A 23,417-nucleotide genomic window follows, 5' to 3' on the forward strand; every position below is an offset into this window, starting at 1 on the left:
AAAAACGAGTTAAAAACTTTCATCTTGCGGGTTAAATTTGGTTAAAAATTGACCTATTATTCTGATTGAATAAAACTCTAACGTTATTTTAAGCCTATGTTCACTGGGGTAGTTTTTGTTCTTCGAGTCGTGGATTTATTCCTCCTTGATTTTATCGAGTTCCAATTACTGTCCGTTAGCCCCCACTCTGTGTATAATTGCGCCTGTTTTATTAAAACGGCTAATTTCATAAAATGTATCCGATAGTAAAAACAATTGTAATTGCAGGCCTGGCTCGTGGATGTAATTACAGCCTCCGGGAGGCGTTTAAAAAATAAAATTCGTGTGAAATAAAAACTGATGACGAAAAACCGAAACGCCTCTCCCTCGTGTAGAATGTTTTATTTAGGGTGTCTCGGAATTCAGTGAATGGGTGGTTCGCGTTTAATTATACCCTGACGGACACTGTGGGCCGCTGTGTGTGATACGGCCCTGCATATCGGGCATTTTAAATCGACTCAGGAATAATTCAGGGAAATGAAGCGATTTCTAACGTCGATTTAATTGTTTTGTAATTACAAAACGTCTACTTATTTTGTTTTCTTTAGCCATGCAGGCGTATTGTTCTTGTCACGATATCATTATTGAAATATTAATGCGGCGAAGATAAAGGGGGGCTTCCTTTGTTTCGATTGTTAGGAAATAACACATTATTTAAATAACAGGGGGTTGGCTTCACTTCAATATAATATTATACAAAGCATAATATATGTGGAAAAGTAGAAAACTTCACTCAAATCCTTTTTTCTACATACGTAACGTATAATCACGGGACGGAAAAATACCCACATGGGTCTCCGCATTTTGTCTCTTATTACGAACTCACCACAAACTGCTTCTCGCCGCCGGGACCGATCGTGGGGGCCTTGCTCTGGGGGTCCTTCTCGCCGGGACCCTCCCATTTCCATCGAGACTCGGGCGGATGCGACGCGTGCAGCGCCGGCTGGCTGGAGTCGGCCTTCTCGACCACGGACTTCATCTCCTGCTCGCACAGGCTCCCGGGGGACCAGATGCTGTGGGTCCGGGAGCGCCCCTTCATGGACAGGTTGAGGGGGACCTCGTCCTCTGCGAAAACAGAGCAATGGTAAAGTATGGGTTACACATCCACAAGCTTAATTACGCTAGCAGTTGTAGTATGTTCCACAATTATTCAATATTTAGTAATGAGCGGCGGCTCAAACCGGGTGTTATTGGCCGAGGAGGAATATCGACAATACAGTTTATTGGGTTCGTAGCTACAGGATTTAAGGACATAAATTTCCTGTCTTTGCTCTCATTTAAATTTTTTCATAATAAATTGTAAAAGGACAAAGTGTTAAGTTATATAATGTGAAACGAAATTATGATGTATGATAATATTTTATTCCAAGGTTCTTATCAAGTGGTATTTCCAGCACCATCTTAGTCGTCAAACCACAAAAATTTTGTTCATCTGCAAATTTTTTAACCTCATGGAAAAGTTCCAAATGTTAGAATAATATTGTGACGTTCCTTGATTTTTTTAGCCATTACATAAGTCAACACCAAGAAACAACTATTTAGATTAAGACCCCTAAAAACAACAACAACTTACACCAATTTGAAAGCTCCCCGTCCATAAATAACTCCACTAATCACACCAAAACTGCAATTAATTCGCACGCGCGATTCCGTTCATTACCAACCGTATTTCCACAAACCCTATCACCTGTCAAGTAACTAAACCGTAGCAAGATTAAAGCAGTAATTAGTTCGATAACTCTTAACAGCCTTCAGAGGCACCTAAAAACCTCATAATTGTCCGATAAGAAGTCCACGTGCGCTTATAATTTTTCATGACTGGTATGAGCACAATCGATTTCACTTTATATAATTGCCGATTATTTATTCCAATTCCCATTCGTTATTACACGATTAATTATTGATGGACGAATTGAATTGTTAACCTGTTAAGAAACGAGCCCTTACCTGTTTTCACTTTTTCCGGGGTGAAAGCTTGGTCCGCGGAAGTGGCGCTTTCCGGGCTGAGGGACTCCATCTTGGGGGAGTACGGCAGGAACAAGCCCGGGATGGGGTGCCACACGTAGGGGTTGTAGGGGGTGGGAACGAGGGTGTTGAGCGAGTTCGCATACATCAGCGCACTCATCCCTGGAAAAATAGTTATTAAAGTTAGAGCTGAAGCGGCATTTATTTTTAATTCTAGTGCTGCGTCGGGGACTGGGGTTAAATTATTAATTACCCTCAATGTGGTTTGACATTTTTAAATATTTGGTTCTAGATAGCATTCAGGCAGATTCAGTTAGATTCATTAGCCTAATAACTTCTACAGTGGAATCAAAGTCGTAAAAATACGATAAAATTGGTTAGTCTCGAATCACTCTTAAAATCCAATAAAAATTTGTAGCCAACATTTAGTAACCTCTGCGACTTTGTTTTATTATTGACTATGATATTAGTACTGATAACATTTTATAGAGAACAGAAATTAACGTAACTATCTATATTTTATGGGCGAATCATTTGGTTTCACTAGTTTATTTTCGAAATTTTGAAATCTGGCTATACAGGGTAATCAAAAAATGATGGAGAAGCTAGTATGTTGTTGAAAAAGCATTGAAGAGCTCAAAAAGGTGCTTAAAAAATTCCTGAATCAATCTTTCCTTTTTTTTTTCAAAAACCAATTATTAAAAATAAGGAGAATGAATAAACTACAGGTGTTTTTGCATCTTGGATGGGACCTATTAGTAAAATTTTCATATGGAGTCTTCCAGCGTGGGTCAGTTGCGCTCAGCGGTCAAAAAGATTTGCATATAATTTGAAGAGTTAATACCATAAACAATTGTTGCCTTTTAAACTCCGGATAATTTCGGACATTTTGTTAATAAAGCACCTAATGAAAAGATTTTATCTCAATTGTACTTCGATTAAAATTCACATGAATTAACTTACGTAATGTCGGCAATTGGATATTGGTAAAAATTTTTATCGGTCTTAAATTTTCTACCAATTCAGTTTTTTTTTACAAGATTATTTTACTTTTTTACAAATCTATAAGAAACACTTTTTAGAAAAGTAGATCTGCTGATTTTTTATCCGTGTACTGTTATATAGACTTACTATGAAACTCATGAAACTGTAATGTTGGCTTCTTATCAGCTAGGTACGTGTAGGCAATGAAAACCTTTGTAAACTAACCGTGGCGTGCAAGTGACCAATACCCGGTGTGGTTCAATCTTTAGTAGGAATCAACAGATAATTTTTTCTAGTTTTGACTATTTGTTTCATAAAATCTCCAACAAACGATATAGAGCACGAGTATTATTAATTTTCGGTTTCCCGGTTTCTTGATTTTTCAAGTTTTTGATTTTCGACATTACGATTTTTTAATTTCCCGATTTTTCAACTTTGCGATTTCCCGATATTTCAATTTTTCGATCTCTTAATTTCTCGACTTCCCAATTTCTACGTTTCTATTTCCAGATTTCTCAATTTTTCGACTACATGGAAAATTTTTCAGAGACCTAAAGTCCGTTCCGTTTTGACTTTGCAGCGTACAAAAATTATCATAAAATTTTTCTTATTCCACTTTTATTCATGTTAAAATTTGCTTTCTATATACCTATTAAAATTTTATAGTAAATCGAATTATTTCTTGAATCTTCATAATTTTAAAATTCCGTTTTTTGGTTATTTACCACACGATATTTCAAAAATTCTACAAAATTTTGTCTTAGTGTTTTAACTGTAACATAACCAAACAAACTGATTCTAACAATGTAACTCCAGATTCGTAATTTGGCAATTTTCAATTTCTTGATACCTCGATATTCCGATTTCTCAATTTTTCAATTTCCCGATTTTTCAATTTTTAAATATTTAAGTGTTTTGATTTTTCGACATTGCGATTTTATAATTTGTCGATTTTTCGACTTCGCAATTTCTCGATTTTATATTTTTCTATTTCTCGTTTTCTCCATTTTTCAAGTCTTCGATCTCTGGATTTTTAAAGTTCTGGAAGAGACTCTTCGCTTTCTCGATTTCCCAATTTTTGGATTTTCTCACCTTTCGTCTTTCTACCTTTTCGAATTCCACATTTTTCGATATCTCGATTTTTTGGTTTTTCGCCTTTTCGATTTTTGATCTCTGGATTTCTTTCGATTTAGATTTTTCAAATATTCGATTTTCTTTCGATTTATCTATTCCTCGATTTCTCCAATTTTCGGTATCTCAATATCTCGACTCTCGACTATTTGGTATTTTTTCGAATCTATTTTTCGAATTTTCGATTTTTTTATTTTCAGATTTTTCAATTTTTCGGCTTTTCGATTTCTCGGTTTTTTCGATATTACGACGTTTCGATCTTACTTGATTTCATAATTTTTCAACTTTTCGGTTTTTTTTCGATTTCCCGATTTTTCGATTTCTCAAATTTTCTATTTTTCAATTTTCAGGTTTCTCGATTTTTCTACTTTTAAATATTCAAGTATTTTGATTTTTTCGTATAGCGATTTTATAATTTCTCGATTTTTATAATTTTCTATTTTTCGTTCTTTCAATTTTTCAACGTCTTCGATCTCTCGATTTAACGAATTTTCGATTTTTCAATTTCTGGGCTTTTCGAATTCCACATTTCTCGATTTCTCAATTTTGTAATTTTTCGCCTCTTCCATTTTACAAGATCACGATTTTTCTACGTTCTACATTTTCATGTTTTCGATTCCTTGATTTTCCTAATTTCCGGCTTTCCGATTTTTCAGTTTTTAAATATAGGCTTACAAGTTTTTTGATTTTTCGACATTGCTAATTTTTTAATTTCTCTGTTTTTCGACTTTTCGGTCTCTCGAATTCTCGATTTCCCGATTTCTTAGTTTTTCGATCTGTCAATTTCCCCGTTTCTAGGTTTTCCGACTTTTCGATCTCTCGATTTAGATTTTTCAATTTCTCGATTTTCTTTCGATTTTTCTATTGCCCGATTTCTCCAATTTTCGGTATCTCAACAGCTCGACTATTCGGCATTTCTTTCGAGTCTATTTTTCGAATTTTCCATTTTTTTATTTTACGATTTTTCAATTTTTCTGCTTTTCGGTTTCCGGATTTTTCGATATTACGTTTCGATCTTTCTTGATTTCATGGTTTTTCAACTTTTCGATTTTTTTTCGATTTTCCGATTTTTCAATGTCTCAATTTTTTAATTTTTCAATATTCCGGTTTCTCGATTTTTCTACTTTTAAATATTCAAGCATTTTGATTTTTCCACATTGCGATTTTATAATTTCTCGATTTTTATATTTTCCTATTTTTCGTTTTGTCAATTTTTCAAGTCTTCGATCTCTGGATTTAACGAATTTTCAATTTCTCAATTTCTGGGATTTTCGAATTCCACATTTTTCGACATCTCAATTTTTGATTTTCTGGCTTTTCCATTTTACAAGATCTCGATTTTTCGATGTTCGGCTTTTTCATATTTTCGATTCCTTGATTTTCCGAATTTCCGGCTTTCCGATTTTTCAATTTTTAGATATAGGGTTACAAGTTTTTTGATTTTTCGACATTGCTGAATTTTTAATTTCTCTGTTTTTCGACTTTTCGATCTCTCGAATTCTCGATTTCCCGATTTCACAATTTTTCGATCTCTCAATTTCCCCGTTTCTAGTTTTTCCGACTTTCCGATCTCTCGATTTAGATTTTTCAATTTCTCGATTTTCTTTCGATTTTACTATTGCCCGATTTCTCCAATTTTCAGTATCTCAACATCTTGACTATTCGGTATTTCTTTCGAATCTATTTTTCGAATTTTCCATATTTTTATTTTACGATTTTTCAATTTTTCGGGTTTTCGATTTCCCGATTTTTCGATATTACGACGTTTCGATCTTTCTTGATTTCATGGTTTTTGAACTTTTCGATTTTTTTCCGATTTTCCGATTTTTCAATGTCTCAATTTTTTAATTTTTCCATTTTCCGGTTTCTCGATTTTTCTACTTTTAAATATTCAAGCATTTTGATTTTTCCACATTGCGATTTTATAGTTTCTCGATTTTTATATTTTCCTACTTTTTGTTTTCCCAATTTTTCAAGTCTTCGATCTCTGGATTTAAGGAATTTTCGATTTTTCAATCTTTGAGCTTTTGGAATTATACATTTTTCGATATCTCAATTTTTTGATTTTTCGCTTTTTCCATTTTACAAGATCTCGATTTTTCGAAGTCCCACTGTTTCATATTTTCGATTTCTAGATTTTCCAAATTTCCGGTTTCTCGAATTTTCAGTTTTTATATATACAAGTTTTTTGATTTTTCGACACTACCTATTTTTTAATTGCTCGGTTTTCGGCTTTTCGATCTCTCGAATTCTCAATTTAACCCTTTTTCAATTTTCGACTTAAAGGATTTCCAATTTCTCAGTTTTTCGATCTCTAGATTTCTTTCGATTTAGATTTTTCAATTATTCGATTTTCTTTCGATTTTTCTATTCCCCGATTTCTCCAATTTTTGGTATCTTAATCTCTCGACTTTTTGCTATTTCTTTCGAATCTATTTTTTATTTCCCGATTTTTCAAATTTTCGGCTTTTAGATTTCCCGGTTTTTTGACATTACGACGTTTCGATCTTTTTTGATTTCATGATTTTTCAACTTTTCGATTTTTTTTCGATTTTCCGATTTTTCAATTCTCAATTTTTCCATTTTTCGGTATCTCAATATCTTGACTTTTCGGTATTTTTTTCTAATCTACTAATTTTTCGAATTTTCGATTTTTTTATTTTCCGATTTTTCAATTTTTTGGCATTTCGATGTCTCAGTTTCTCGATTTTTCTATTTTCAAATATTCAAGTATTGTGATTTTTCGACATTGCGATTTTATAATTTCTCGATTTTTCTATTTTTCGTTTTTTCAATTTTTTAAGTCTTCGATCTCTGGATTTAATGAATTTTCGATTTTTCAATTTCGGGGCTTTTTGAATTCCACATCTTTCGATATTTCAATTTTTTGATTTTTCGCGTTTTCCATTTTACAAGATCTCGATTTTCCGATGTTCCACTTTTTCATGTTTTCGATTTCTTGATTTTCCGGTTTTTCCGATTTTTCAGTTTTTAGATATACAATTTTGTTGATTTTTGGACATTTCGGATTTTTTACTTTCTCGGTTTTTCGATTTTTTGATCTCTCGAATTCTCGATTTTCCGATTTTTCAATTTTTCGACTTTCCCAATTTCTCAGTTTTTCGATCTCTGGATTTCCCGGTTCCTAGATTTTTCGACTTCTCTTTCTCTCGATTTAGATAGAATTTTTCGATTTTCTTTCGATTTTTCTATTCCTCGATTTCTCCAATTTTCGAATCTATTTTTCGAATTTTCGATTTTTCAATTTTCCGGCTTTTCGATTTCCCGATTTTTCGATATTACGACGTTTCGATCTTTCTTGATTTCATGATTTTTCAACATTTCGATTTTTTTTTCGATTTTCCGGTTTTTCAATGTCTCAATTTTTACATTTTTCAATTTTCCGGTTTCTCGATTTTTCTACTTTTAAATATTCAAGCATTTTGATTTTTCCACATTGCGATTTTATAGTTTCTCGATTTTTATATTTTCCTACTTTTTGTTTTCCCAATTTTTCAAGTCTTCGATCTCTGGATTTAACGAATTTTCGATTTCTCAATTTCTGGGCTTTTCGAATTCCACATTTCTCGATTTCTCAATTTTTTGATTTTTCGCCTTTTCCATTTTACAAGATCACGATTTTTCTACGTTCTACATTTTCATGTTTTCGATTTCTTGATTTTCCAAATTTGCGATTTCTAGATTTTTCAGTTTTTGGATACACCTACAGGTTTTTTGATTTTTCGACATTGCTGATTTTTTTAATTTCTCGGTTTTTCGAATTTTTGATGTCTCGAATTCCCGATTTCCCGATTTTTCAATTTTTTCGACTTTAGGGTTTCCCGATTCCTCAGTTTTTTGATCTATGGATTTCCCGGTTCCTAGATTTTTCGACTTTACGTTATCTCGATTTAGATTTTTCAAAATTTCGATTTTCTTTCGATTTATCTATTCCTCGATTTCTCCAATTTTCGGTATCTCAATATCTCGACTATTCGGTACTTTTTCGAATCTATTTTTCGAATTTTCGATTTTTTTATTTTCCAATTTTTCAATTTTTCGGCTTTTCGATTTCTCGGTTTTTCGATATTACGACGTTTCGATCTTTCTTGAATTCATGATTTTTCAACTTTTCGATTTTTTTTCGATTTCCCTATTTTTCGATGTCTCAAATTTTCTATTTTTCAGTTTTCCGGTTTCTCGATTTTTCTACTTTTAAATATTCAAGTATTTTGATTTTTCCACATCGCAATTTTACAATTTCTCGATTTTTATATTTTCCTACTTTTTGTTTTCTCAATTTTTCAAGTCTTCGATCTCTGGATTTAAGGAATTTTCGAGTTTTTAATTTTTGGGCTTTTCGAATTCTACATTTTTCGATATCTAATTTTTTGATTTTTGCTTTTTCCATTTTACAAGATCTCGATTTTTCGAAGTTCCACTATTTCATATTTTCGATTTCTTGATTTTCCAAATTTCCGGTTTCTCGATTTTTCAATTTTTAGATACACAAGTTTTTGATTTTTCGACACTGCCTATTTTTTAATTTCTCGGTTTTTCGGCTTTTCGATCTCTCGAATTCTCGATTTCCCGCTTTTTCATTTTTCGACTTTAAGGTTTCCCAATTTCTCAGTTTTTCGATCTCTGGATTTCTTTCGATTTAGTTTTTCAATTTTTCGATTTTCTTTAGATTTTTCTATTCCTCGATTTCTCCAATTTTCGGTATCTCAATATCTCGACTTTTCGCTATTTCTTTCGAATCTAATATTTTTCGAATTTTCGATTTTTTTATTTTCTGATTTTTCAAATTTTCGGCTTTTTGATTTCCCGGTTTTTCGATATTACGACGTTTCGATCTTTCTTGCTTTCATGATTTTTCAACTTTTCGATTTTTTTTTTCGATTTTCCGATTTTTCGATATCTCAGTTTTTCGATTTTTAATTTTCCGGTTTGTAGATTTTTCAATTTTTATGTAGGCATTCAAGTGTTTTGATTTTTGACATTGCAATTTTTATATTTTTTGTTTTTTGTGTTCTCAATTTTTCAAATCATCGATCTCTTGATTTAACGAATTTTGGGTTTTTCAGTTTTTGACCTTTTCGAATTCTACATTTTTCGATATCTTAATTTTTTGATTTTTCGATTTTCTTTCGATTTTTCTATTCCTCGATTTCTCCAATTTTCGGTATCTCAATATCTCGACTTTTCGCTATTTCTTTCGAATCTAATATTTTTCGAATTTTCGATTTTTTTATTTTCTGATTTTTCAAATTTTCGGCTTTTTGATTTCCCGGTTTTTCGATATTACAACGTTTCAATCTTTCTTGATTTCATGATTTTTAAACTTTTCAATTTTTTTTCCATTTTCCGATTTTTCGATGTCTCAGTTTTTCGATTTTTCAATTTTCTGGTTTGTCGATTTTTCAGTTTTTATATTGGTATTCAAGTGTTTTGATTTTTGACATTGCGATTTTATAATCTCTCGATTTTCATATTTTTTTATTTTTTGTTTTCTCAATTTTTCAAGTCTTCGATTTCTGGATTTAACGAATTTTCGATATTTCAATTTTTGGGCTTTTCGAATTCTACATTTTTCGATATCTCAATTTTTTGATTTTTCGCTTTTTCCATTTCACAAGATTTCTATTTTTCGATGTTCCACTATTTCATATTTTCGATTTCTTGATTTTCCAAATTTCCAGTTTCTCGAATTTTCAGTTTTTAGATATAGGTACAAGTTTTTTGATTTTTCGACACTGCCTATTTTTTAATTTCTCGGTTTTTCGGCTTTTCGATCTCTCGAATTCTCGATTTCCCGCTTTTTCAATGTTCGACTTTAAGGTTTCCCAATTTCTCAGTTTTTCGATCTCTGGATTTCCCGGATCCTAGATTTTTCGACTTCTCGTTCTTTCGATTTAGATTTTTCAATTTTTTGATTTTCTTTCGATTTTTCTATTCCTCGATTTCTCCAATTTTTGGTATTTTAATACCTCAACTTTTCGCTATTTCTTTCGAATCTATTTTTCGAATTTTCGATTTTTTTATTTTTCGATTTTTCGAATTTTCGGCTTTCTGATTTCCCGGTTTTTCGATATTACAACGTTTCAATCTTTCTTGATTTCATGATTTTTAAACTTTTCAATTTTTTTTTCATTTTCCGATTTTTCGATGTTTCAATTTTTCGATTTTTCAATTTTCCGGTTTCTCGATTTTTCTATTTTTAAATATTCAAGTATTTTGATATTTCCACAATGCGATTTTATAGTTTCCCGATTTTTATATTTTTCTATTTTTCGTTTTCTCGATTTTTCAAGTAGGTATTGGATTTTTAAATTTCTGGGCTTTTCGAATTCCACATTTTTCGATGTCTCAATTTTTTGATTTTTCGCCTTTTCCATTTTACAAGATCTCGATTTTTCTATGTTCTACACTTTCATGTTTTCGATTTCTTGATTTTCCGAATTTTCGGGTTCTCAATTTTTGAGTTTTTGGATATACAATTTTTTTCATTTTTCGACATTGCTGTTTTTTTTAATTTCTCTTTTTTTCGAGTTCTTGATCCCTCAAATTCTCGATTTCCCGATTTCTCAGTTTTTCGTTCTCTGGATTTCCCGGTTTCTCGATTTTTCTATTTTTAAATATTCAAGTATTTTGATTTTTCGACATTGCGATTTTATAATTTCTCGATTTTTATATATTTCTAATTTTCGTTTTCTCAATTCTTCAAGTCTTATTGATCTCTGGATTTAACGAATTTTCAAATTCCACATTTTTTGATATCTCGATTTTTTGATTTTTCGCATTTTCCATTTTGCAAAACCTCGATTTTCCGATGTTCCACTGTTTCATGTTTTCGAATTCTCGATTTTCCGAATTCCCGGTTTCTCTATTTTTCAGTTTTTAGGTATACACGTTTTTTGATTTTTGGACATTTCTGATCTTTTAATTTCTCAGTTTTTCGAACTCTCGGTTTTCCGGTTTTTAGATTTTTCAATTTCTCGATTTTCTTTCGATTTTTCGATTTTTTGAGTTTTCTATTTTTTATTTTCCGATTTTTCAATATTACGACGTTTGGATCTCTCGTGATTTCATGATTTTTAAACTTTTCGGTTTTTTTTTGGATTTGTCAGTTTTTCTACCGATTTCTGAAAGAGTTGATACATGAATCGTGACAAATTATCATAAAATGTTTCTTATTCCGCTTTTATTCGTGTTAAAATTTACTTTCTATATACCTACAGAAGATAATATTTCTAGAACAATTTTTTTCTCCAGTAAAAGTGTTTAAAAAAGTGCACAGTCATAGTCCATCATATTTTTCTCTAAAACAGTTCAAGATCAATATAATTTGAAAAACTAAAAAAAAATCGATTTTGTTTTAATCGAAAAAAATTAAAACTCAGACGACCAAAGAATAGAACAATGGTTACTATTACAGGGGTATACAGGGTGTTTACGAAATGACGCACTAAATATATGACACCTTGTTAAGGACTGTTGATTGAGCAAAGAACAAATCATTTTGAAAATCGTTAGTTCCAAATGTAGAAAATATAGAAAAAATTTGATTTTTCTTTTCGATATTTGACCATATTTTAAATCACCACTTAATGTTGTGTCCATGAAATTGACACACTTTCATTATTTAAAATAATTTTGGAAGCATCATGTCTTTATCCGTCGTTTTCTTCATTTTATAGTACCGAGTGACTATTCGTGTTTGTGATTTTTTTGTCAGGTTGGCAACCTACCTAAAATTTTATGATGGCTTGCCTGATAGTCAAATTGACATTTATGGCACCAAATCAGTAGTTGTCATGGTCTCAGCAAATCAACAGGTTTATTAGGCGTGCTGTTGTCAAAATATATTTTTTAATTATTTTAGAAAACTGCACCACTAGATTTGACACAACATACTTTCGAATTAAAAAAAATAGGTGTTTAATTAATCTTTTGTTTGATAAATCAAATTATTTTTTCAAACCAGGAGCGGAAATTCAAATTGCTATTATAATAAAAAAATAACAACTAAAACTTTGTTATGTCAAAGTGGTCCAGTTTTCTACGACCACGACTGTACCTACCGTTGAGTGTCAGTCCGGCATTTTTGAATTACCCTGTATATGATACTCTGTCCTATCGCATATGGAAAAACTAATAGAAAACAACTTTTAGGTAGATATTGGTTTTTGTTTTTCGCTCGTAAATTTTATTTTAATATAACTTCATTGTTCGTAATTTTTTTAAAGCAGAATTTCATTTCAGAATAATCGAATTGTTACGGCAAATGATTACGTCACTGATTGCTCATCATGTTACAATGCTTTTTATTCGACCACGAATCCTTCGGAATATTTTATTTTATCTTATAAATTGAATTAATCCAGTTTTTTATTAAAGAGGTTTTTAATTACCTATAAGTACAATTTTCAAATAGTTTCAATTTTAGTTAAAGCATTCAAAAAATCTGTAAAAGTGTTCACACCTAGGTTATTTGTTTCTGATCATTCAGTATCCCACGCATCTCAGACGTATTTTCCAGTAGAGATTTATTTAATAACTCTATACTCTATACAATGCAGCATCATCACTCATAAAGTTATTGTGTTTTCAAAACCGAACCCGTCTTCGTTATTTATAACTATAGCGGTTTAAATTTTTTAATCATCGTGGCGGTCTTACAAAATAAAAACTTATACATGAAGATGACTAACGCATTTCAGGAAAGATTTATTGAACAATTTTTGCAGATGATTCACAAAATTTCTTGAGGAAATCAACAAATTTAGGTTAATGTTTTATATTTCTTAACAGTCAGCGTTTATTAATATTTTGTAACAGCCTGTAAGACGTAAAATTTTAGTACAATTTATTTTATTACAAATATAAAAATTGTCTACGATATATAGCTGTAGGTTGAATTTGTTGTAATAATTTTCGTAAACTATGTACGATCATATTTGTATAACAATCAAAATTTGGTGCTTCTTACCACTGACTAAGTAGTTCTTGTTCCGATGGAACTCCTTTGGATAGACTAGAGAAAAGGCACTGTGCCTCGGCGGCAGGGGGGACAAGGGACTGGCGCTCCTGGACGACACTCCCGCCACAGGACTGCTCGCCGGACTACACGAGGGCGTCTCACTCCTGCTATATTGCGACAATACGGCCAGACGTGGCATCCTGCAAGGAAAAAAGGATAATGGCTAGAGGTGTGTGGTAAATCAATGCGTCCAAATAGTGTTGGGGCTAATGCTGTTTACATCCCCGGGGCACTCACGCGATGATTTCGTCTATTGATCACCGAGATTGTCGCGTAATTGCTTTGCTTTACTGTAAATGTACGGGAAATGGACATTAGTGTCTCATAACAATCAGACGTTGCCGGCCAAAATCAACACGCTACCTCCTGGATATCTACGTTTATAATTGATTCATGCGGTATAACGCCATTTGTATTGTTGGACGGTCGATCCTTATTTATTACGGAGGGTAATTTGGGGGGCCGACACGGAAAAGTGACATAAAACGAAAAAGTGCTGTTTGAACAAGAGAAAATGGGAAATGACCAGGTGCAACCGTGAAATGCTTTCTTTGTCAGGGTTGGCGATAAAAGCGTAAAAACCCATTCCAAAATGATAAAAAACAAAGCAAATTAAAACTGTAGAAATGAAGAACAAAAATATTGAACTATAATATCTACTATGAGCAAAATTTTTGGAGAGGTCAACAGCAGCAAGTATTTTCTCGAATTTCAAATCCGTGACTACATTAAGAATCAAGTCTCTAGAATTACCTCCTTCATTATAAGGTTTTTATGACATATATATTTAATGAAGAGTTTTTTACCGAAAATGTACGTACATACACCAATTTTCTGGGTTTTTTTGCGTTCCTCGTATTTTATTAGAATTATTTTTAATATTCTAAATAAAATTATGCTATTCTTTTTGTATGGTATTTAATACATATCTCTTACTCTATTCAGGTGTATATACCGGGTGTCTGAAAAATGGCGGATTAACTCTCTGCCACGCTCTTAACAATCAAAGGATTTGTCATTTGGCAAAATCAGTCTTATTCTAGCTAGTAGCTGCTAAGATAAAACTGATTTTGGCAAATGACATACCTTCCAAGAAAAGAGAGGGTGGGTGGGCGGGACTAGTACCTACTAGGATAAAACTGATTTTAGCAGGTACTAGTAACGCCCACCCGCCCTTTATTTTCTTAGATAGATCTGATTTTCCAAAGTCAGTCTTATCCTGTTTTTTTTTTTGGTTTATTAATTATTGAAAAATAACAACTTGTTTTATTAATAATAATGCAACGATTAATGACTACTGGTTGTTGTGGTTATTGTCTAAAAAAAAAATAAAAAGTGAATTTTAGTCACCATCGAAATCAGAAAGTAAGCATGCATTCGGTGCGTGGAGTGTTGCCAATTTTACTTTTATAAAATTACGTTTTTTCCGAAATCTACATCATAAAGACTTTTTTATTATTTTTTGAGGACTCCCGAAATCCCCGTACATAATATACTGAAGAGTTGATCCGCCATTTTCCAGACACCCGGTATAACATGAAATATTGATAATAAAACAATGTGTATAATAGCTTCCCTCCCTGAAAGAGCACGAATCAGTTTTTTGTGTGGGGTTCCATAATCATTAAATCCTACCCTATTAATGGGTCTTCTACCTGTTAAGATAAGAGTGATTTTGGCAATGAGACCCTCTAAGAATCTAGTGAGCGGGCGGGCGTCATTAGAATGAAGAGGGGGTGGGTGGGCGGGGCTATTGCTAGCTTATAAAAGGTTCTGTAGGAAAAAGTTAAATTTAGTCCCGCCCACTCACCCGTTGTCTAATTTTTTCGAAAATAGGAGTGAACAATATTAAGAGTAGTCACTAAAATGAAGAGGGGGTGGGTGGGAGGGCCCAGTGCTTGCCTATGAAAAACTCTCTAGGAAAAGTTATACTTAGCCCCGCCCACCCACCCGAAATAAATATAACAAATTGTACAACAAAAAGTTACGATTGGCGCTTTTTTACAGCCTATTTTCGATCAGCTAATTACAGCTCTGCAGAAGAACATATAACAAACCCGCCCACCCACCCGACTCCATTTCGGTTATTAATTTTATATAAAAAAAAAGTACTACCCCAACTGAAGAGAAGAAACAAAGGAAATTTAAAGCATGTTTATAACAGTAAATTTTGTATTCTCACAGGGGCTGTATAAAATAAAAGAAACACGTGGTATAATTCATATCCATATGCTTTGGAGAGTAGATCTTTGTAGATTTGCAGACGGCTTAAAGTTTCACCTTCAAGAGAATAATTGAAATTACTGGGGTGTTCATTTTTCCAATTCTTCAATATCTCAATTTCTAAATTGTTGGGCTTTTTAGTGTTTCTTTTTCGATTTTTCAGTTTTTAATTTTTTGATTTTTCAATTTTTCAGTCTCACAATTTTCCAAATTTTTGATTTTTTAAAAGTTTTAATAAATTTGTCCTTTTGTTGAAAAATTAAAAAGCGAAAAATTGAGAAAATAAAAAATTAAAAATAAAATACTTCGAAGTAGGTAATTCCAAATTATTTTGTTTCGTCGATTTTTTTATTTCTCAATTCGAGATTTTTATATTTTTCATTTTTTTAATTGATAATCTTTCGATTTTTCCGTGTTTCGATTTGTCCATTTTTTTAGTTTTTTGATTTTCATTATGAAATTGTTGCATTTTTCATTTTTTAATTTGTAGATAGTTTAATTTTTCGATTTTCTAATTTGCTTTTTTAGATTTTGTATCTCTAATATTTTACAATTTTTTAATTTATCACTTTTTCAGGTTTCCAATGTTACAAATTTTCGATTTTACAGTTTCTATCTTTTTGTCAGATTTAATTTTTTTACGCTAAAATTTTTTGAAAAAATTTATAAAATATTTTCGAAAACTCGAAAACTATTCGAGTTGTTTTGAACAAAAGATGTATCAGATGTTTCAAACTATTGTCAAAAAAGAAAAAAAAGGGCCACTAAAAAGCTTCAAATTATTACCAAAAGAAAAAAAAACGGCTGCGTAAAAAATTGTTGAAATTCAAGAATATTTAAATCTGACACAATAACTTAGGTACTTTATCTAGTCACCTGGATTTTTTGTTATTTTTTTGCGATTTTTTTAATGTATTTATGCGAAATTCATAAGATGAAAGACCTAATTGTTAAAAACATCTATGGCAATTTCCTACAGTGTATACAGGGTGATTACAAATGGGAATGAAGAAAACTATGAATAAAGACATCATCCTTCCAAAATTAGTTTGAATAATAAAAGGCCGATTGATTTCATGTTATCAACACTAACTAGAGTAAAATATGGTTAAATGTCTAGAAGAAAAATGAAATTTTAAAGGCCTACCTATGTCTTCTACATATGGGGCCAAGGATTTTATTAATTGTTTTTCTTTGCTCAATAAGTAGTCCTGAACAACGTGACTTAGTGCACCCTGTATCTAATCAAAAAAAAACCTTGAACTGTAGTATTTTATTTTTACACTCTGTCAGTATTAAGTCAGTATTGTCTTAAAGCTAACTTAAATTTTGAGTATAATAAACTGATGCTAAATTCACTCAAATTGGTGAATTTTTTGAAAGAACAGCATCTTCTTCAGACAATAATTGTGTAATAAAAAGCAGTCGAAATAGTGTGGTTTTTATCTTATAAAATTTTTAGTGCGGAGTAAATAAGAAACTGCCATTTGTTTTAAAGCTTATATTATATACAATTTGTAATTAATTAATCCATAATTACATTTATAATACATATAAAACAAAATTTTGTAATAATAGTAATATACAGAGTGATTTAAAAATTGCTCATTTTTGATGCAACCTGTAGTAGGGTAAATGTGTACAAGAGTGCCCATACGTATAAGAGTACGCACTGATGATTTCTGCTTATTAGTGCCATCTGGGTAAGATGAAGTTATACCATTCAGAATTTAATGTTAAACCTGAGATGAAGGTGCAAAAGTGACCTGAATATAGTTTATAGTTTGGTCGTACTGACGATTTCATGTTCACACGTTGTGTGGATGTAATTTTAACCGCTCATAGTTTTAGGTTTTTGTAAGGTCCGTACCAGTTCTTTTATTTTACAGTAATAATTTTCATTAGTTGTAACTTTTAAGGTGTCGTTATACACTAACAGTTTTACACTTTCTGTCCATCAAAAGTTTTTAACTTTGAAAACATTAGGTTATGTACAAATGTACAAGAGTGCGCAGCGAGGTATTGTATAAGAGTGCGCACTGCTTGCAATACGTAGTCTAATAGTCTTGGAGATACATATCATACGATAATGAATTATTAAACTCTACTACTTTGTACTGCTTCTCAAGTTGTGTGGTGGTGGTTATGGTGTTTTTTTTTTTTATTTTTACTTCCTGAGTGTGTTGTAATTGAGTCCGTCGACCGACTCTCTGTTTTTACGTTTTCTCGTCTTTTCAAGACCTCTAGAGTACGAAGAAATAGGTATCCCGTTTTATGTGTAGTCTGTAGTCACTTATTCCCATTTATTTTCACCTTAGAAACAAATATTTTTTCATAAAATGTAATGCGTACTCATAAGCGTTCAAATTCGCACTCTTGTGCAATGAACTATCTAAGAGTGCGCATTTACACATCTTGACAAAAATTGAAATTACTCTTAAAATATAGTGGTGTTGGGGCGTACGATTAAATATATCTGATCTCTAAACATGTATATAACGAACCCATATCATAAAATTTGTCTATCCAAAAAAATTAAAAAGTTATTGACAGTTTTACACTAAGTGCGTACTCTTGTACACATTTACCCTACTACATTTTCAACTGAAAATTTTATTATTTTATTTTATTATATGAAATACAAATAAAAGGTGGATTAAATAACTTTCGAAAACCGGCAAAAATAAACGAAATGACTATAGACTAAAATCGCGTTATGTACAGGGTGAGTCACTAAGAACGCGGTTCTCGATATCTCCTTAATTACCAAAGATAGAACAAAAAAGTTAACTAAGTACAGTTATATACTTCTTTAAGTAGCATACTTACACTAACATTATTTTCAAATATACCTACAGAGTGTTCAGTTTTTGAGGCGTAGCACACAACTAGTTTTGTGTAAATATGTTTTTAACTTTTTACACACTTTGATTGGACTCGCTGTAGGCCTTATTACTATAGTTTACTTTTGAAATTCCGATGCAACGTTGCCACGTTATGCCATTTTTTTTTATTTTTTTTATTAACGCAAGGGTATTTTTATAATATACGTGGTATAAATAGACATAGACGTTTATTGTTGCATCAGTTAAATTAAATTTTTGTATACATAGTGTTAAAAAAAATCTATACCAATACAATTTTCAGATACCTACTTATACATAGATATTTCAACTTTCTCAAACTACCAGCTTCATATATAGAAAATACTTAACAAAAAATAAAAAAAAATAAAAAGCAGAGTAAGACACAGTAATAAAATAGAGTATTCTATTTCAAAAAATTGGAATCAATTTTTAGATTTTTTATGAACATTGTGTATATTAAGACTCAATTTAATTTGCACTACAACAAAGCGCGTATCTTTGTTTATTTCTCCATAAAATATTCTAACACAGTTTTTTTTTTAAACTTTGCGTTATCGCTAAGAACTTCAAGAAAATTTGAATAATGTGGCAACGTCTCATCAAAATTCCAAAGTAGACTATGGTTTTAAAGCCTAGGAAGATGCCAATGAGAGTATGTAAATGTATGCATATTTGGAATGTTCTGTTAAAAAAAATAAGTTTTGTGTTATATATCTTAAAACAGGACACTCTGTATAGTTGGAAATTTAATGCCTATCCTACGTAAAGAACTGCAGGTGTTTACAATTTAGTCTCTGTTTTTTTTTTTAATTTCAATAATTAATTAATGAGATATAGAAAAACGTGCGCTTAGTGACTCACCCGGTATATTAACAGAAATTAAACAGTAAAAGTAGAAAGTCAATTTCATTTTCGTTTTTTATTTTGTGTGATTTATTCTTTAGCTTATTAATTTTAAAGAGTGCTGTCTTACACATATAAACTGAGATTTACTCAGTAGATGGGAACCGGCGAAGCGTATTTTCGTATTCTACAAATTTCAGAGTTCTATGAAATTATAACTATATATGTTTATTTTACTTTTTCTGTTTTAAACACAAAAAAAATGAAATAGGCTATTTGAAATATTACGATAAAACACTATAATATAAATCTTAAAAGACAAAATTAGATTCTATTTTCGGTAGAACCGGAAATGTCAAAAGTTAGTTTTAAGTTAGTTTCTAAGAAGTTTTTTAGATTCTCAACTATACATAATTCATGTGTTACAAGGTAGGTATTAGCAGTTTTAGAGTAATTTAATCGTTCAAATGAGGTAGAGCGCTTATACCTATACCATAATTAATATAAACTGGAACAAAAAATCATCGATATCCATCTAGCATCACAAAAACACAACCCCATTTCATATTTTTAGGGTAATGGATTGTATGTACGTTTCCATAATTCACGAAATTTTAAACTTTTTATTTTTAATATAAATATATCGGGTGATTTTTCAAATTTTTACTCTAGTTGGCCATAGCGCTTAAAAAAATCACATACTTCTTTGTAAGAACACAAAAAATGATTGTTTATAAAATTATAAAAGTATGTCCTAGCTTGTGTACAATTTGAAGTTGGACAAGTTTCTGCTAAAAAACATCACTTACACCTTATTTGTGTAAACTGCCTCATACCAGTTGTGTCAAAATCGATGGTTACTTATCCTTCAGACTATGGGTGGAAATATATTAAAAGTAAACTTTTATTTACGCTAGCTACATATATCACGAAATAATCTGTACAACCCCCTTAACCCATTCCGAAAATCGCTCGATCGATCTCACTCCTCATAACGACCTAATCAAACAAATGGTAAGAACGACCCTTGAACCCAGAAGCAGACATCCATGTCCACCGTCTAAGAATACCTCATAAATTATGTTACCAGAATAACCCATCATTTGTAATAATGATGAATTCTTCCGAACCAATCAAATAACAATTTTATTTTTATATAGCGCCACTCGGCTAGAATGCAAATCAGCACAACTTTGCAAACAAACAAGCGAAAATTTCCATTTATACCCATCAATTAGGTAGTTAAAACCCATCAATTTTTTAGCACACGTGTCACCCAATCCATTGTGTTTTATTATTCTCTGAATTGATTAACGCAAATTTCTGTCATCCCAGCATTGACCCTTGGATAATCAATTACTGGAAAAAGTTGTTTGTGGCCGAGCCGTGACGCAAGTAGAGATTTGGGGAGGTGGTTAATGTATAGTAGTACGAATTTATATGAATTATGTGTCCTATTTTGAGAATACTTCCAATATTATACAAATTTGTTTATCAGATGTCTAGAAAGCCAACTCATAATCAAAATTTTTTTACTGCACATTTACTATTTCGTCTTCTTCAGAAAGCTGATTACATCATATCAAAAATTCTTACATATTTAATCTTTATTAATAAATCTGTAAGAAAAAAAAAATATATATATATAGATATACAAGGTGTTATCTTCAGCTATGTCTTAAAATCTCCACAAATAAATATTATACAAGAGTACCTATATCGTAACAATTTGTTTGCCATTTTTGACATTTTTTTACGTAATAATTATTCGAAACAGTTTAATAATTTAATTCCTATAGACACGCTGTATACCACACTAAAATTAATTTTTTATCCCCAGTATATTTAGTAAACGTAATTATTAACCCATTTTAAATACTTATTAAATATATAGGTACAAGAATACAGTTTTCTAAGTTAATTATAGATCAACATTTCCCGGATTTGATTTCATAAACTCCAAGTACAGCCTGTACGTCAGGCTCTGACTTATCTGAGTTTATCTGGATATAAATACTTGAACATTACCAAAAAAATGAAATAAAACACCCAATCTTTTAAATTATTAAGTATTTCAGCTTGTGACACGTTCGGCTAGAATAAGATATAGAATGGATGACGATGACTGAAATATTTTTTTCACACTATACAGTATCGATTTCAAATTCCATATTTTTTTCTGGATACAGCTACATGTAAAATTATTGATCGTCATAATCATGGTTATTTTGGTGTACACTTGATAATTTTCTTCTTCTGGACTTCCTGTATATCTCTGGGACGCGAAAAACGATTATTTGTGAACAAATTATATGGTGTAATTACATACCTATATGTATGATTTTAAACGTAAATTATTGATTCCTAGTGGTATAGTATTAAAATGAAAGATTGCTATATATGTTTTTATACTCCAGTCGAAGCAAAAACTGATGGAATCTGTATACTTATAATCATGACCATTCCAGGGAAATAAATGTCACTTGTTGCAACAAAAATCAATTTTCGTAGTTTTTTTGACTTTACACCTAAATTTGTTGGTGGACTTTACCTTCATTTTTTAAATTATACGTAATTAGCTTCGCAATTAAAAAAAAATACGCAATTGACATTTAAAAGAAAACCCCAAACTGGGTAATAATTCAATGACAAACTTGGAGTTGTGTTCTAATGACAACTTAATTAATTAATTAGTCAGTTTCAGTTTTCAGCTATTGATTATTGAATTTCTCGTCGGCTTGCTGATTGTTACATCAGAAACATATTTTTTTAATTGTGATTTTATCGATTATTTGTTACGTACAAGATGTCTCCTCAAAAATACGATAAAGGGCATATTTTGGCCACCCGAAGCCAGTAGGTGTATTTAGCGCTTTATAAAATGTCATTTTGTGTTTTTTCGGTTCACACCCTCTTAAAAAGTAGCGATTTGGCCTTACCTGCTACGGCACGAAAATTCTCTAAACGCACCAATCAGTCTTTTTCATAGTTCAAATTCGCACTATCACAACCTTAACACTACCAATCACAGCGGCTCTCGCGTCTTTGGCCAATCAAATCAGTCCACCTAGGAACATTCACATGTTCCAGGATCTCGAATCACGTTCCCGAAATCTTACGTTACGTAGCACGGAGTCGAAAAATCCTACCCATGCTGCGTCGATGGTACGTTACACCTGACTGAAAACATCCAGCAATCTCGCAGGTATAACTTTTCACTTCGTCGCCCCACCAGGTAGAATCTACGTGAATCTAATATGAAACACGTGCCTGATTCACCCGATTGGCGCCGCCTCTGGAAGGCTGCGATTGGCGCGAGGGCGCGGGGGGGTGGGGCAACGCGAGAGCGCGGCTCGCCATTGGTCGAGGATAAACCTAATCGTGATAAGTTATTCAAATCGAATTGATTGGGGAGTTGATTTTTTCTGTCGTTGCGGAGCGATTAATTTGGCGGCAATTGGTAATTGATTTGTTCTGTTGGTATTAATGGGCGAAATGGGAATCGACGGGAATGGATCGATGGCTTTATTAATTTCTGGGTATTTGTCGTTTTCATTTCGGGAGGTTATTATTTATTCAGGTTTAATTTTGATTAAAACTGGCCGATTGTTGCGATAATAGGGATGGGGCGGACTGGGACAATTTGTGTAATGGTTGAGATAAGGGATGTCACGGGGGGTGAGCATGGAAGAGCGTCACGTGGCGGTTTCGACGGTTGCGCGGATCAGGAAGTGATAGCAATAAAGATTAAATAAAATATAATATGGGTTTCGGGGGGAAGACGTTGGGTGGAATAATTTATTTCAATTTGTGGAAATGGGGACGAATTTTTTTAACGAATGTTTACTAAATTCTACCCAAAATTATTTAGTTTCAGAGAGTGAATTAATGTTATCTCCGCGTGTACCTACATATTATTTGCAAAATAGGTTAAAAGTACCTACGTAATATTTTTTTTTGCACGATTAATATATTGTTTTGTTAAAATATATTTACTGTTGAAATTATGTCCTAAAATATCGCTTCCGACATCCACATTTCAAAAGTAAATAACAATAACAAATAAATACGGCATAAAGTGCAATAAAAGTTATTTATTTTTTTTAATGTTCTATCTACTAATTAAATTCTAGAAATAAGTCACTTTTTAATTGTTACGACTTCTAAAAGGTAATTTTATTTTCTAGTGGATTGAAAGTGATTATGATAAGTACCTGTGTGTGTTTTCTGTTTTATTATTCCTATGTAGTACAACTTTGGACTAGGTATATAGGTAACCATAACCAAAAAAAACCAGTTTTACTTAAAAATGGTACATATTT

General features: G+C 31.7%; 1 protein-coding gene across 1 annotated transcript in view; it reads right to left on the reverse strand.

The window, feature by feature from the left end:
- Window positions 1-22,263, reverse strand: part of LOC135133677 (zinc finger protein 117-like) — a 49,872-nt gene extending 27,609 nt beyond the window's left edge. Inside the window, exons 1-4 of the mRNA XM_064062150.1 lie at window positions 22,035-22,263; window positions 13,112-13,302; window positions 1,987-2,166; window positions 866-1,104 (exon numbers count right to left, since the gene is read on the reverse strand). Of these exons, the coding sequence (XP_063918220.1) occupies window positions 866-1,104; window positions 1,987-2,166; window positions 13,112-13,301 (609 nt within the window). The 5' untranslated portion in view covers window position 13,302; window positions 22,035-22,263. The remainder of the gene's footprint in view (window positions 1-865; window positions 1,105-1,986; window positions 2,167-13,111; window positions 13,303-22,034) is intronic.
- Between the last annotated feature and the right edge of the window lie 1,154 nt (window positions 22,264-23,417).

Source organism: Zophobas morio, unplaced genomic scaffold (assembly GCF_036711695.1).
Source record: "Zophobas morio isolate AGI-343-1 ecotype UQ-CSIRO unplaced genomic scaffold, CSIRO_AGI_Zmor_V1 ptg000022l, whole genome shotgun sequence".
NCBI lineage: Eukaryota > Metazoa > Arthropoda > Insecta > Coleoptera > Tenebrionidae > Zophobas > Zophobas morio.